Source organism: Theobroma cacao, chromosome 3, assembly GCF_053813885.1.
Source record: "Theobroma cacao isolate CCN51 chromosome 3, ASM5381388v1, whole genome shotgun sequence".
In the NCBI taxonomy this organism is placed as follows: Eukaryota; Viridiplantae; Streptophyta; class Magnoliopsida; order Malvales; family Malvaceae; genus Theobroma; species Theobroma cacao.
The window spans coordinates 34716475-34732865 of NC_142641.1; the positions used below are offsets into that span (position 1 = coordinate 34716475).

At 35.9% G+C, this 16391-nt stretch overlaps 2 protein-coding genes across 2 annotated transcripts; both read right to left on the reverse strand.

Moving 5' to 3' along the window:
* Positions 1–877: 877 nt before the first annotated feature.
* On the reverse strand, positions 878–7554 carry LOC148763758 (uncharacterized). Its single transcript, XM_088804277.1, has 2 exons — positions 6823–7554; positions 878–1011 (listed from the first exon to the last, which is right to left on the reverse strand). The coding sequence occupies exons 1-2, from the start codon at positions 7523–7525 to the stop codon at positions 965–967; spliced, it is 750 nt and encodes a 249-aa protein (XP_088660403.1). The 5' UTR covers positions 7526–7554; the 3' UTR covers positions 878–964.
* Positions 7555–11886: 4332 nt separating this feature from the next.
* LOC108661079 (disease resistance protein At4g27190-like) lies at positions 11887–16370 on the reverse strand. The gene is given in 4 exon segments (XM_088804146.1): positions 11887–14509; positions 14512–15061; positions 15533–15607; positions 15958–16370. Coding segments are annotated over 2 exon segments (2952 nt in total). The 5' UTR covers positions 15044–15061; positions 15533–15607; positions 15958–16370; the 3' UTR covers positions 11887–12089.
* Positions 16371–16391: the final 21 nt, after the last annotated feature.

Sequence of the window (16391 nt, forward strand, 5' to 3'; positions counted from 1 at the left end):
AAGAACTACATAAACACCTCTTACTCTACAAATATGTAATATACAATTTCTATTATTTTTGTTTTTCCAACACTCTAATTGTCCACAAATGTACAAATTTGTTTTCTCTTCTATATCAAATAAACTATTATGTAAGAAAATAACAATTTCACAACCACTATAATTTTATGTTTAACCAAACTAAATAATTTATATCAATTTACTCCATAAATATTTTTCTATTATTGAAAAAATTTTCATTTAATTAACAACCCGCAGCATCGCGCGGGTTATCTTTCTAGTATACAATAAAAGAAGATATTGCTTCTAAAAGATTCAATGCCTACTCCATCATATTACAGTCAGAACAAGTAGTTTTCCACAGCAATTTTCTTTTAATTTTGGACTTCCCACAAATTAAGACCAGCATGTGATCCTTGTTTAAAGTTGGCAACTTCAAATTGGTTTGTCATGTGCCAAATCAAGAGTGAGTAAAAGAAAATATTGACATTTTCGTCTCGAAGAAAAATAAGAGAAGAGGACAATAACTGAGGAAGTAATCAATGGTAGGTTTGAAAAGATATAATTAGAATGAAATTGTAATTAGAAACATTTTTTACTCTCTCTCGTTATGATCATTCATATTTAGGCGTAATAGATGAAGAGTTGTATGTTCTTTGTCACGCCCCAGACCCGAGACATGACAGACGCTGCATACCTGTAAGGTATAATCCTACAGACATGCAAGGCTCTAAAATATATATCTTAAATCATTACTAAAAGAGACTAATATACCTAAAGAATTTAGTGATTTATAAACTATATCTATTGACAGAATTTCCAAATACCATAATTCGACAATATTCAAAATTAAATCTCCAAAACCATAAAGCTACTAAGTCAAGATAAAAGTCTGAATACTAATTAAAAAAGTTCGATGTTCATAATATTTAAATAAATCTTAGATAATTTAAGTGCTACTAAATTAAACATCACTCCCCAAAATTCCCGCGTGGTTGACCAAATCACAACCTGAAAAAAATTTGAAGGAAGGGGTGAGTCCAACTACTCAGCAAGTAACTAACATCCCTTCAGCCAGATTAAGCATGCTTAAAACATTTAGGGCAAAATATCATTTACAAATGCCAAGACAAAATATTGGGTAATCTTATTTGGAATCACATACTTCAAAATTTGCGCATTCAAATAACAGAACAAATATATTCACAATATTTAACTTTTAATGGTCTCCTGTAACATGCTACGACCACACTTAACCCCTGTGGCATAGGTCAGAAATAGAACCACAATTAACCCCAGTGGCATGGGTCAGAAGAAGCAACCATTGGCTGCACTGAACAGATATCACAAATACTACTATTCTGTAACCGGTAGTGCGGTTGGGAGATCGATCTCTAATCACAGAATACATGTCGACATGGCCAACATTTAACCCCCATTGACAGGGTCAGAGCATAGCCATACTAAGAGACAAAACAGAAATATATATTTTTAGATTACCCAAAATTTATAAAACAGTATATCAAATTTCTCAAGCGTATCTCATACACCACAAAAGCATATTTGTTTCAGACTAAATATTTGTATTTATATTTGCGAAATCATATATGCATACATTATACAAAGTCATATATATTTCGAAATCAGATATCAGGCTTTGCATAAGCAACATTCTAAATCCAACATATAAACTCATATACATATACATTTTGCATGCTTAATCCGATTTTAATAAATCATAGGACAAAATATTATATCTCATGTACAAATTCAGATTGAAGCTAATTTTTAAGGTGTGAAAACACCGACGGGATATCAGTCACTTACTTGATCTCGTAAATTTTACTTTCAAGTAGCAAATCCGAAAATCCTCTTAGTAGCCTAGTATTTCGAGAATCACAAAAAATCAGAACTAAATTTGCAAGCAGATCCTACAAGGCGACTTTTCGTTGACCATCCTAAGCACTTAGGGTGTGTAGCGACTCCTATTACAATTTATAAACTTTTTTTTTGGGTTAATTAGGTAATATATTATTATTATTTATATTTTTGAATTAAACAAAATTTCCAATAAGGTTGAGAATTAAACTTAAATCATAAAATCAGTAAGGACTTTAAATTTCAGATAGAGAAATAATACTAATTTCACTTGTAAAAATCATATTTGTAATTAATTTCATAAATTTTGATATTTTAATAAAATCTACTAATTTAAGAAATAAATTTATAAAATATAAAGATACATACTTCTTAACATAAAAATACAGTAGAAATCACATATCCAATATTTATGAAATTTACAATAGAATTTATCACATAATAATTAAAATCAAATTTTAAAACAAATTTAAAAAAAGATTTTCTGTTTTCTGAAATTTTCAGAATCTGGATGACCATTTGGCTTACTTCAAGCTCTCATATCTTTTAACCCGAATTATTTCCAGTGATGAAATCAACACTAATTTAAAGTATGCATATCATACTACAAGACCAAAATTTGTTTCGATTAAAAAGACCACAAGATTCCTAAGTTTCGAAAGCCAAAATTCAAGAAATCATCACAGAAATACCTAGATTTCTGGGTTTCCAGTATCAATGAGCCTACTTTGAGGCTTTAATTCTCTTAACACAAGAAGCCTCTAACCAAGACATTGATGCCAAATTAAACATCTAATTTCATACTTCAAAAGCCCTCAAAGAAACTACCAAAAACGTCACCGGAATATGGAGTTCCGGTGACCCAAAGTCGGGCTGTCAAAACTGTTGAAAACCAGATTTCTAATTAACTTCAAAAATTCATATATTCCTAACCATAAGGCCAAACAAGATGCTACAAAAACCATTGGAAAGATCTTTTCAAGACCTTTCCATTGGTACCCATCATGCTACCGGAAAGTCATCAGAAAAGTACCGGATTTAAATAAAAAAAATAAGAAAATATATCTAATTTAGGGTTTTTGTACCCAAATTATGAAAATATAATTCCCAAACATACCTTAACCAGCAATCTCTTTCCCTCTCCTCTGTCTTTCTTCTTCCCTGATATTAAGCCTTTCTGACTGTCTGTTGATTGAATCTGATGAATGAACTAACGTAAGTTGTTGTCTGTTCTTTTAAAACTTATAAACTACCTAACCCCACTAACTTAAATGGGATAAATAAACTGACCCTTAATCCCACTAACTTAAACGTGATAATAAAACTGACTTAATTAAACTTCTTCTTTTACTTAAAGACCCATTCTTCTATTTTTTTAATTATTAAGACACCCAAGGTCATAATTGTAAATAAATAAAATACTAAAATAATATCTACTTATTATCTTTATAAAACTATAGCTTAATAATTTTAATTTAATTTTTTTTTTATAATAAATACTTTGTGAGGGGTATTACATCCTCCCCTCCTTAAAAGGAGTTTAGTCTCTTAAACTCTTACCTCGGTCCTCAAAAAGGTGGGGATACTTCTCTTTGATATTTTCTTCCAACTCCCAAGTCGCTTCTCGTTCTGTATGATTACTCCATTAGACCTTAACATAAGGAATAGTCCGCCTGCTTAGAACTTGCTCCTTTCTATCCACAATACGTATAGCACGCTCATCATAGGACAAATCTTCTCTAAGTCTCAAAGGAGTTAGCTCTACCACATGACTAAGATCCGGAACATACTTTCTCAACAAAGAAACATGAAACACATTATGCACTCCCGATAGAGCAGGTGGAAGTGCCAACCTATAAGCCACCTCACCAACCCTATCCAAAATCTCAAACGGACCCACATAACGAGGACTAAGTTTTCCTCGAATCCCAAATCGCATTACTCCTCTAGTAGGGGAAACTCGAAGAAACACATGATCTCCAACCTCAAATTCTAACTTCCTTCTTCTATTGTCTGCATAACTTTTCTGTCTACTTTGAGCCGTACGAAGATGTTCTCTGATCAATTGAACCTTCTCAACTGCTTGCTGAATAAGATCTGGACCCAATAACTGTCTTTCACCCACATCATCCCAACAAAGAGGTGATCTACACTTCCTACCATACAAAGCTTCAAATGGAGCCATTTGGATACTAGACTGATAGCTATTATTGTAAGCAAATTCCGCCCATGACAAGTGTCGATCCCAAGAACCCCCAAAATCCATGACACAAGCTCTCAACATGTCCTCAAGAATTTGATTAACTCTTTCGGACTGACCATCTGTTTGGGGATGAAAAGCAGTGCTAAAATTTAGTCTGGTACCCAAGGCTTTATGCAGACTCTCCCAAAATTTCACCACAAATCGAGAATCTCGATCAGATACAATGGACACTAGCACCCCATGCAGTCTCACAATCTGCTCCACATACAACTCTGCCAACTTTTCCAACGACATTCCCGTACGGATAGCCAAGAAGTGAGCAGACTTTGTTAATCTATCCACAATCACCCAGATGCCATCATTACCTTTTGGGGTTCTTGGTAAACCAGATATAAAGTCCATAGTAATTCGTTCCCATTTCCATTCTAGAATAGGGAGGGGTTGCAACAATCCTGCCGGCCTCTGATGTTCAGCCTTGACTTGCTGACATGTCAAACATTTGGCTACAAACTGTGCAATCTCCCTCTTCATATTGCTCCACCAAAAAGTGTTCTTCAAATCTTTATACATCTTGGTACCTCCAGGATGGATTGTATAATTACTATAATGAGTTTCCTCCAAAATTTCTCTCTTCAATTCTGCATCATCGGGGACACAAATCCTATCACCAAACCTCAAAGAGCCATCATCATGAATCCTAAAGTCTGGTTTCAAACCAGATTCAACCCCAAGTTTAATGTGTTGAAGTCGAGGATCATCTGCTTGGACTGTCTTAATTCGGTGAATTAAAGTTGGCTGTACTTGTAGGTTAGCCAGTAATGCTCCAAAACCATGCACACGTACACCAATATCCATCCTCCGCAAGTCCTCTAAAATCTGTTTTTGGGAAGTAATCATTGCAGCCATATTCCCAAAAGTCTTCCTACTTAAAGCATCAGCAACTCTATTCGCCTTACCTGGGTGGTAACTGATGGTCAAGTCATAATCCTTCAACAATTCTAACCATCTTCTCTGTCGCATATTCAGCTCCTTCTGCGTGAAAAGATACTTCAAACTTTTATGATCAGTAAAGACCTCACAAGACTCACCATACAAATAATGTCGCCAAATCTTTAAGGCGAAAACCACTGCTGCCAACTCCAAATCATGAGTAGGATAATTCTCCTCGTAAGCTTTCAACTGCCTAAAAGCATAAGCAATCACCTTATCATCCTGCATAAGAACACACCCAAGTCCCTTTTTAGAAGCGTCACTGTAAACAACAAATCCCTTACTATTAGTAGGTATGGTAAGTATAGGAGCGGATACTAATCTTTTCTTTAACTCCTCAAAGCTCCTTTCACAGTCATTTGTCCACTCGAAGCGAGCCCCTTTTCGTACCAATCTAGTCAAAGGCAAGGCAATACGAGAAAAATCCTCTACAAATCGCCTATAATATCCTGCTAAGCCCAGAGAACTGCGAATCTCTGAAACATTATTTGGTCGCTTCCAAGTCACCACTGCTTCAACTTTCTTTGAATCCACCGAAATCCCATCCTTCGACACCACATGCCCAAGGAAAACAACACTAGGAAGCCAGAAATCACATTTCTTTAATTTAGCAAACAACTGCTTCTGCCTCAAAGTCTCCAAAACAACCCTTAAATGCTTTTCATGATCTGCTGAGCTAGGGGAATACACTAGAATATCATCAATAAAAACAACCACAAACTTATCCAAATAAGGTTTGAAAACCCTATTTATCAAGTCCATAAAAGCAGCTGGAGCATTTGTCAACCCAAAAGGCATAACAAGGAACTCATAATGCCCATATCGGGTACGAAAAGCAGTTTTAGGGACATCTTCAATTCTCACCTTTAACTGATGGTAACCAGACCGAAGATCAATTTTGGAGAACACCTGAGCGCCTTTTAATTGATCAAACAAATCATCTATTCGAGGTAAAGGATACCTATTCTTCACGGTTGCCTTATTTAACTCTCGATAATCAATGCACAACCTCATGCTCCCATCCTTTTTCTTCACAAATAACACGGGCGCTCCCCAAGGAGATACACTAGGTCTAATAAAGCCCTTATCAAGGAGTTCTTGCAACTGCTCTTTCAACTCCTTCAATTCTGCAGGAGCCATTCTATAAGGAGCTTTAGAAATAGGACCAGTTCCTGGAACCAAATCAATAGAGAAATCAATCTCCCTATCAAGAGGTAAACCAGGTAGATCTTTAGGAAAAACATCATGAAATTCCCTCACAATAGGAATCTCTTCAATCCTCAACTCCTTCATTCTAGTGTCTGTAACAGCTGCCAAAAATCCTTTGCAACCACTAGTAAGCAATCGCCTAGCTTTCAAAGCAGAGATGACTCGCAAATGAGTGTAAGTACCACTACCATAAAAACAAACAGGTGTTTCCCCAAGGATCTCAAAGTCCACCCTTTTCCCTCGACAATCAACTTTAGCCAAGTTTGCAGCTAACCAATCCATCCCCAGAATTACATCAAAATCTTGCATATCTAAAACATGAAGATCCGCAAGTAATTCTCTATCATCAATACTTACCACACACATCTTACAAATCTGATCTGAGATAATTTCACCTCTAACTGGAGTGTCTACACATAATTCATAATCCAGAAGCATACAAGGCAAAGCAAACTTTCGAACAAATGCAGCAGATACAAAAGAATGAGATGCACCAGTATCAAACAACACATGAGCAAAAGCTGAGGCAACTAACAGTGTACCTGAGACAACAGTGTTGGATGCCTCTACATCTGACTGAGTGATAACATAAGCACGCCCCTGGGTGCGAGGTCTCCCCACTTTTTGATGTCCAGAAGAAGGTGCTTGAGTAGTCTGAACAACATGAGTGGGTTGAGTCCTTTGCGCTGTAGTTTCAAAGGTTCGAGAGTTTTGTGGCCTCTGCACAGATTGAGATTCTTGAAGGATTAAGGCACAATCAGCAATACGATGGCCCAATTGGCCACATCTAAAACAAGCACCCGTAACACGCCTACATTCAGCAGCTCGATGTCCTCCACCACACACTGAACACCTAAGCCCTTGTTGGGATGTCTTGCCATGGTACGATTGAGTTCCCCGAGGAGGAAGTCTATCCTTAAAAGTAGCAGAAGCTCGAGACTTTTCAGTAGTTTGAAATTTAGAAGGACTACTAAAAGCTCTTTTACCTCGAAAGTCTGAATCTCTACCCCTCTTTTTCTGAAAATCTTTCCTTGCCTCCTGAGTCTCTCTCCATACAGCATCTAAGGATTTTGCCCTACCAACCACTTCATTGTAGCTGATCAAGTGCAATGGAGCTAAGCCTCGACGGATGTGAGCATTCAAACCATTTCCAAACCTCATGGCCCTACTCTCATCGTCAGAAACCAGAGCAATGGCAAACTTGGACAACCGATCAAACTCAGCCTCATAGTCATCCACTGTCATACTGCCCTGAACCAAATTAAGGAACTCCCTCTCCAACTGTAACAACTTGCTTCGAGGGAAATACTTAGCATAAAAGGCAGTGCGAAAATTCTCCCAATTGAAGAACTCAGGGTTATTGTCATGAGTGCGCGCTACTCCTTTCCACCAATTATGTGCACTACCTTGCAATAGATAGACTGCAAATCTAACCTTATCTTGATCACTGGAACGCATGGCATCAAAAGCTTTCTCCATCTCCTCAATCCATAATTCTGCATCATCCGGGTTTGTGGAACCCTTGAAAGGAAGAGGGGCTATCTTCTTAAACTCACCCAAAGCTTTCCAGTCAAAAGAATTGTCAACCTGTTGGACCGGTTGTAGGCGTTGTCGTTGCTCCCTAACCAAACCAGTCACCTCCTGTATCAAGTTCAACACTCTATCATCATGTCCAGCCACAACACCTTGTGTCCCCTCGATTGGGTTTGCAGGAGGTTGGTCAATTTCAACAGCCATCTGAGCATATGATGTTTCAACATCATCATGATTTTGGCTTAGAGGATTTTGAATTCTCTCAGAACGAGACCTCCTAGCACCAACTACTCTAGCACTAGCCACAAGTTCAGCGAGATTAGGTTCGCGGTCTCGACGAGGAGGCATACTGATTTCTCATAATAAGAAAAATTAACATTAGCATTTTTTTTTTTTACACTACCACAAAGCAACCATAAAAGTATAACAAACATGAATGGAGGGAAAACGTCCCAATCCTATTTTTTTTTTCTACCCATCTCTCGAATCTCGCACAAGTGTTATGTAACTACGTAATTATGCTTAACCTGGCTCTAATACCACTAAATCTGTCACGCCCCAGACCCGAGACATGACAGACGTCGCATACCTGTAAGGTATAATCCTACAGACATGCAAGGCTCTAAAATATATATCTTAAATCATTACTAAAAGAGACTAATATACCTGAAGAATTTAGTGATTTATAAACTATATCTATTGACAGAATTTCCAAATATCATAATTCGACAATATTCAAAATTAAATCTCCAAAACCATAAAGCTACTAAGTCAAGATAAAAGTCTGAATACTAATTAAGAAAGTTCGATGTTCATAATATTTAAATAAATCCTAGATAATTTAAGTGCTACTAAATTAAACATCACTCCCCAAAATTCCCGCGTGGTTGACCAAATCACAACCTGAAAAAAATTTGAAGGAAGGGGTGAGTCCAACTACTCAGCAAGTAACTAACATCCCTTCAGCCGGATTAAGCATGCTTAAAACATTTAGGGCAAAATATCATTGACAAATGCCAAGACAAAATATTGGGTAATCTTATTTGGAATCACATACTTCAAAATTTGCGCATTCAAATAACAGAACAAATATATTCACAATATTTAACTTTTAATGGTCTCCTGTAACATGCTACGACCACACTTAACCCCTGTGGCATAGGTCAGAAATAGAACCACAATTAACCCCAGTGGCATGGGTCAGAAGAAGCAACCATTGGCTGCACTGAACAGATATCACAAATACTACTATTCTGTAACCGGTAGTGCGGTTGGGAGATCGATCTCTAATCACAGAATACATGTCGACATGGCCAACATTTAACCCCCATTGACAGGGTCAGAGCATAGCCATACTAAGAGACAAAACAGAAATATATATTTTTAGATTACCCAAAATTTATAAAACAGTATATCAAATTTCTCAAGCGTATCTCATACACCACAAAAGCATATTTGTTTCAGACTAAATATTTGTATTTATATTTGCGAAATCATATATGCATACATTATACAAAGTCATATATATTTCGAAATCAGATATCAGGCTTTGCATAAGCAACATTCTAAATCCAACATATAAACTCATATACATATACATTTTGCATGCTTAATCCGATTTTAATAAATCATAGGACAAAATATTATATCTCATGTACAAATTCAGATTGAAGCTAATTTTTAAGGTGTGAAAACACCGACGGGATATCAGTCACTTACTTGATCTCGTAAATTTTACTTTCAAGTAGCAAATCCGAAAATCCTCTTAGTAGCCTAGTATTTCGAGAATCACAAAAATCAGAACTAAATTTGCAAACAGATCCTACAAGGTGACTTTTCGTTGACCATCCTAAGCACTTAGGGTGTGTAGCGACTCCTATTACAATTTATGAACTTTTTTTTTTTTGTTAATAAGGTAATATATTATTATTATTTATATTTTTGAATTAAACAAAATTTCCAATAAGGTTGAGAATTAAACTTAAATCATAAAATCAGTAAGGACTTTAAATTTCAGATAGAGAAATAATACTAATTTCACTTGTAAAAATCATATTTGTAATTAATTTCATAAATTTTGATATTTTAATAAAATCTACTAATTTAAGAAATAAATTTATAAAATATAAAGATACATACTTCTTAGCATAAAAATACAGTAGAAATCACATATCCAATATTTATGAAATTTACAATAGAATTTATCACATAATAATTAAAATCAAATTTTAAAACAAATTTAAAAAAAGATTTTCTGTTTTCTGGAATTTTCAGAATCTGGATGACCATTTGGCTTACTTCAAGCTCTCATATCTTTTAACCCGAATTATTTCCAGTGATGAAATCAACACCAATTTAAAGTATGCATATCATACCACAAGACCAAAATTTGTTTCGATTAAAAAGACCACAAGATTCCTAAGTTTCGAAAGCCAAAATTCAAGAAATCATCACAGAAATACCCAGATTTCTGGGTTTCCAGTATCAATGAGCCTATTTTGAGGCTTTAATTCTCTTAACACAAGAAGCCTCTAACCAAGACATTGATGCCAAATTAAACATCTAATTTCATACTTCAAAAGCCCTCAAAGAAACGACCAAAAACGTCACCGGAATATGGAGTTCCGGTGACCCAAAGTCGGGCTGTCAAAACTGTTGAAAACCAGATTTCTAATTAACTTCAAAAATTCATATATTCCTAACCATAAGGCCAAACAAGATGCTACAAAAACCATTGGAAAGATCTTTTCAAGACCTTTCCATTGGTACCCATCATGCTACCGGAAAGTCATCAGAAAAGTGCCGGATTTAAATAAAAAAAATAAGAAAATATATCTAATTTAGGGTTTTTGTACCCAAATTATGAAAATATAATTCCCAAACATACCTTAACCAGCAATCTCTTTCCCTCTCCTCTGTCTTTCTTCTTCCCTGATATTAAGCCTGACTGTCTGTTGATTGAATCTGATGAATGAACTAACGTAAGTTGTTGTCTGTTCTTTTAAAACTTATAAACTACCTAACCCCACTAACTTAAATGGGATAAATAAACTGACCCTTAATCCCACTAACTTAAACGTGATAATAAAACTGACTTAATTAAACTTCTTCTTTTACTTAAAGACTCATTCTTCTATTTTTTTAATTATTAAGACACCCAAGGTCATAATTGTAAATAAATAAAATACTAAAATAATATCTACTTATTATCTTTATAAAACTATAGCTTAATAATTTTAATTTAATTTTTTTTTATAATAAATACTTTGTGAGGGGTATTACATTCTTTCAGGATATAATTAAGTGAATATAGAATCAATAAACTTGTGTGCTTTATAGTAAAACTTCTTGTGTTTTGACTAGCATAATTTGTAATGGATGACTCCAAATTGTTATTTGGTATGAAGGGTTAGAATTAGAGAATTCCCTTGAAAGAAGTCGTCCATCTCCTTTTTAAACAAAAAATTTCTCCCATTTAATTTTAACCATTAATTGCATACGTATAATTATTTGAATATATTAAAAACCAATGCCCTCATGGCTCATGGCCTCAAGTTCAAGTCTCCACATATAATATATGTAGGACTTCAAATACTAGATATAGTTTAATATATCCATACATCTCTTTTATTCTTATTTGAATTTATATAGATGTATATTGTATACATGAATATGAGTGTATTTAAATTGACATGCAAGGAGTAAATTTGCCCAATAATTTGCATCCCGAGAATAATATTAAAATTCTATTATCGCTGAAAGATGATCCTATACATTGATAAATGACCAAGGTCACCAATGTGATAATAAGTGAGGTGATTCCATCCTGGAAAACCCTATTATCCCAGGACTACATATGAAGCTAAACTGCAATATTTCCTTTAGAAGGTTAAAATATCTTTTCACTTGAATTTTCTTTTTTAATTTAAGAGAAAAAGATATTAGAATTCAACTCTTTAACTATATTCATGCATCTACCACTAAATCAAATGTTCGGATAAAATATTCTTACTTGAACTTAAAAATAAAGCTAGTTAGACCATGTTTTTGACTACATTCATACTTCAAATCAACTTTGGATAAGAGGCAGAGCTGCTTGCACAAAGATATATAAGTTGTCTGTCCGGAACAATTTTAAACAGATAAAAATAACAGAACATCGTGTAGTACATGCTACATACACATTATTTTTATTTGGTACAATACATACACATTATACATCACTCTAATTCATAACAGCAGAAAAAAGATAAAAACAAAAATAATAAAATAGCACTTACCTCAGATTGCACATTGATTGAAGCTGTTCTTTGACCTCATTCTGTGGCCAATGCAGTGCCTCCCACCATACTTGTTCTGCTTCAATGGATTTCAGATATGCTGCATTGCCTTTGTCAAATGGTAGTGATTTCAATTCAGGGCACATGTAGACCTGAAGCTCTTTTAAGGAGGGCCATGCCAATGACTTATCTACACATATAGTCCTTAGTTTTGGCATCTCAATCAATATCAATGTCTCTAGATTTGGAAAAGCAGGTGAAACTTGTCCAGCACTGTCAGGCTTCTCAATTAGCACTTCCAGCTTGGCGCACTTTTGAATTGCTAGTTTGCGGAGTACAGAGAGTTGTTGAATCACCCTGAGAGAGAAAACTTTTGTCAACATTGGGCAACTCGTCACCACCACCGTGTGTAATTTGGAAAGACTTTTAATTGACAAGGAGCCCTCAAAAATGGTTTGCAGACTCCGCAAATTTACCAAATGCAATTGCTCTAAATTTTGTAGGATGTCTCTACCTTCTGTCCTGTTGTTATCTGTAATAGTTGTCATTTTGTTGCACCTTTCAATTAGACAACCACGAATCCTGTTAAAGCTAGCAACATTCCCAAAATCTGTCAGACTCTTTATATCTTTGTGTTCAACCAACTCCAATGCATCAGTTTCAGCAAGCAGATCACAAATTGTTGAGTCATCACTGTAATTACCATGGCAATATCCCAAATACCGATTGATTTTGTACTTAAAACACTCAAGAATCTGAGGACGTTTCCTGTTTTGGCAACCAACAAAGAATCGAAAAGAAGTCAGTTGTTGGCGATCTTTCCAAGATGGACTGTGCTGCATAAAAGTCTTGAGGACCTCTGATCTAGGAAAGCAGATTCTCAGAGTAGTTAAATTCTCCAAGGTAGCCACCTGCCTCATTACTTCTACGACCTCATTGCACCAATGATCATAAGAACCCACATCAATCATTAATTCTTCCAGTCTGGCCAGCAATGGAATCACATTACAGTCAATGTCCATATCTTGGCAGTGATTTAAGTTGCTAGATCTGTAGTATGAGATTCGCAAGCACCTTAAGTTAATCAGTTTTTGAATATGAAATGGAATGAAGCTTATCCTGCAGCCTCGAATGTCAAGCACCTCGAGACAATTAAGTTCTCCAATTTCGGGAGGCAACTCTGTTACATTGATGCAATTATTTAAGTAAAGCCCCTTAAGACCTGTCAACTTTGCTAAAGATGATGGCAGTGATTCAATCCCAGTTCCATATAGGTCCAAAACCAAAAGTTTCTTCATATTTTCAAAAAAAGATTGGGGTATTCCTGTCAAATTCGAATTCCTCTGTAGTAATAGTGACAAAAGCATGTTACAGTTGGGGCTTTCTGGCAAGTCTCTCAACTTTTTGTCAATCATGGAGATCCTCTTTGCTTGTTGCCAATCATTTTCTTCCAAGCAATCAGGTGAATTTTCAGTCATTCCAGTCAAAAATTTACAATCAGGATCTTGTGAAGAAATATACAAAGCAACCTGTCGGATACTATTGTTCATTTGAACATAAATCATCCTTTCCCCTTTCTCTAGTAATGACACATTAGTTAGATACTTCAATGTGTCAAAACCCTCATCACGTGCATCTTGAAATCTCCTCTTCTCATTAGTATTGCCAACGAGTCCTTCAGCAGTCCAACACTCCAGTAAATAATCTGTATAAATCTTACTCTCTGCTGGATACAATGCACCATACAAGAAGCATTTCCTTTTCTGATCATCCTTTAGTTGATCATAACAGAACTTCAAGAATGAATGCAATTCAGTTAAGCCTGGAATCTCAATTTCTGGCCATTTCCGTAAGTCTTTGAGCCCTTTCCTCCATTCTGGCACACTATCTTTCAACTTGAAAGCACCTGCCACTGTCTTGATCAGAAGTGGGAGTCGAGCACACTCCTTAGCTACCAGCTGAGCAACTGGTTCAATATCAGGCAGATCTACGACATCACTGACCATCTGCTGAAACATCTTCCAAGCCTCATTTGATGATAATGGGTGCACCTCAATCAATCTGTCTGCCATTGACGAACAAACATGACGGAATTCAGTTGTCAATACCACTTTGCTGCCATTTTTGTTGTCAGGGATTCCAATATCTTCCAAATCAACTGAGTCCATGACGTCATCCAAAAGCAGCAAATACTTCTTGTTATTAAACTCTTCTGATATTGTTCTGGCAACGTCCTCAGGATGGACAACGCCTTCCATTTTTAGTTTAAGTCGCCGTGCGATATCCTCTTGCAATTTTTCCTCGGTCCTCTCACTAGAGACATTTTCCCAAATGACAATATCAAACATTTTAGATACTTCATCATGGTTATTCAAGTTTTGCATTATTGTTGTTTTCCCAACCCCTAACGTGCCGCAAAACCTTTCAATTTGTCATTTCTTAACAGCTCCAATACCTGTTCTAGCGGCCTCTGAAGGCTAGGAAATCCTTTGATCTCAGGTGCATGCACCTTTAAGACAGGATCTACAGGTTTATCAACCAAAATACCTCCCAGAAATTTCCCCTCTTCCACAAGCTTTTGAATTTCTTCATACATTTTTACCAATTTTCCACTATAATTTGATCTTCGCTTCACATGAATGTATCTAGATGAAGGCCTTCTATCTTCTTCAAATCGATCTTCTAATTCTTTTGTATTTTCAAGCGTCTTGTTAACACAGCGTCGCCATACATCATAGCTGCTAGTAGTTGTCTTCATTTTATGTTTCTTGACTTCCCTTTCATAATCATCCCTCAAAGCCTGGAGTCTTGCTACTTCATTTCTCAACATTTCATAGTTTTTCTCCATACTCTGTGATAAACTGACTTTGCTTTTAGCATAATTAGTTAAATCTGCCCCAGCTTGGCTCACAGCTCCCGCGAGACAAGAAGCTAATATGTTGTCAGCCATGAGGAAACTAACTTGATCCTGCAGCAGCAGCAAGGAGTTCGCATGGTTATAAAGTTAATGCAAAGTGGACAAGTGTTACTTGGATAAAGATGTTTTATTTATGATCTGCTCACTTAGGTTGATATATGCTATTCATTTTAATTCCCTATCCCCAACCACACTCTCAATCTATGTCTGCAGTTCTTTCACATATAATTCATGGATGGAATCTGATTTGTATACTTTTTGCTTCCCTCTTGTAGTTTTGCAGTTAATTTAAGCTCCTCTTAATTGTTTATGTACATCTACTAAATTTGGACTTAAAAAGATACAAAATATTGATGCAAAATTTGCTAGTAATTTAATCAGATTCACCAATTGGAACAAACAAAAAGGAAAAAAGTTCGCCTCATGACTTAACTATTAAAGTAACGATTAATTGTAAGCAGCAGATCCAGAGAAAACAGAGGCAAGTTAGAGCAGAGTTGAGATAAGGATGCAGCTATCTACCTGGGGTGGGAAGGACTCAACTATTGGAAACCGTACTTGCGTGGCGGGCTCTATTTCTCCTTTTACCTTGACACACTGCAAAATATAAAGTCCACAAGGGTTACAGAATGGAAGCCTCGCTAGCCTCCATACGTTAGCATTAGTCCAAAAGAAATATTTAAAGCAGTTCCTTAAATTCTTTTCTGGAAAAAGAACTCATTTAATTTCCTTTTCTAAATATGTTCCGTTAAAGAAGGGTAGACAGCCAAGATGATATTAACTTCTTGTTGAAGTACCATTCTCGTTTCCCTCTTTTTGTTAAGAACTGAGTTTAGATATTGCGGTAGATCATATGTTATACTAGTAACTAATTGAATCCAAAGAATAAAGCTAAACAGAGGAGAACCGAAGATGCATAGAGAAAGAGAGGAGTGCAGTAAAGTCACCTGAAACTTGTCGGAATACTAGTAAGTTGTGGTTAGCGAAGTGTTGTGAGAGATTAGAACGAGCTAAGGGTATCAAGAGAGTTGACTTGAGGTTGGCATGGACTGTTGGGGTAGTTTCCTACAGGGGTATTTTATTTTTTCAAACAATGACCGGTAAAGTTTCTAGTTGTCTTCTCCGCGTTGGTCCCCTCTCAGTGGCGGTAAAGTTAGTTCCCTAGCGAATGCAAATCGGGTCACAACACAGCACCCAAAATATAATATCATGCCATCAATACAGCCAACATATCACAAACCACGCTAAGCAAAGGCCATTAGTAAGTTAGTTATCCACTGGATCCCTTCTTTAGCAAAGAATTTAAAGATGGCTTTTGTGTTCTTTTTGGATCTAAGTCCCCGATGGAGTCTATTTTGGGTTTTGCTAAAACAGAGAATGA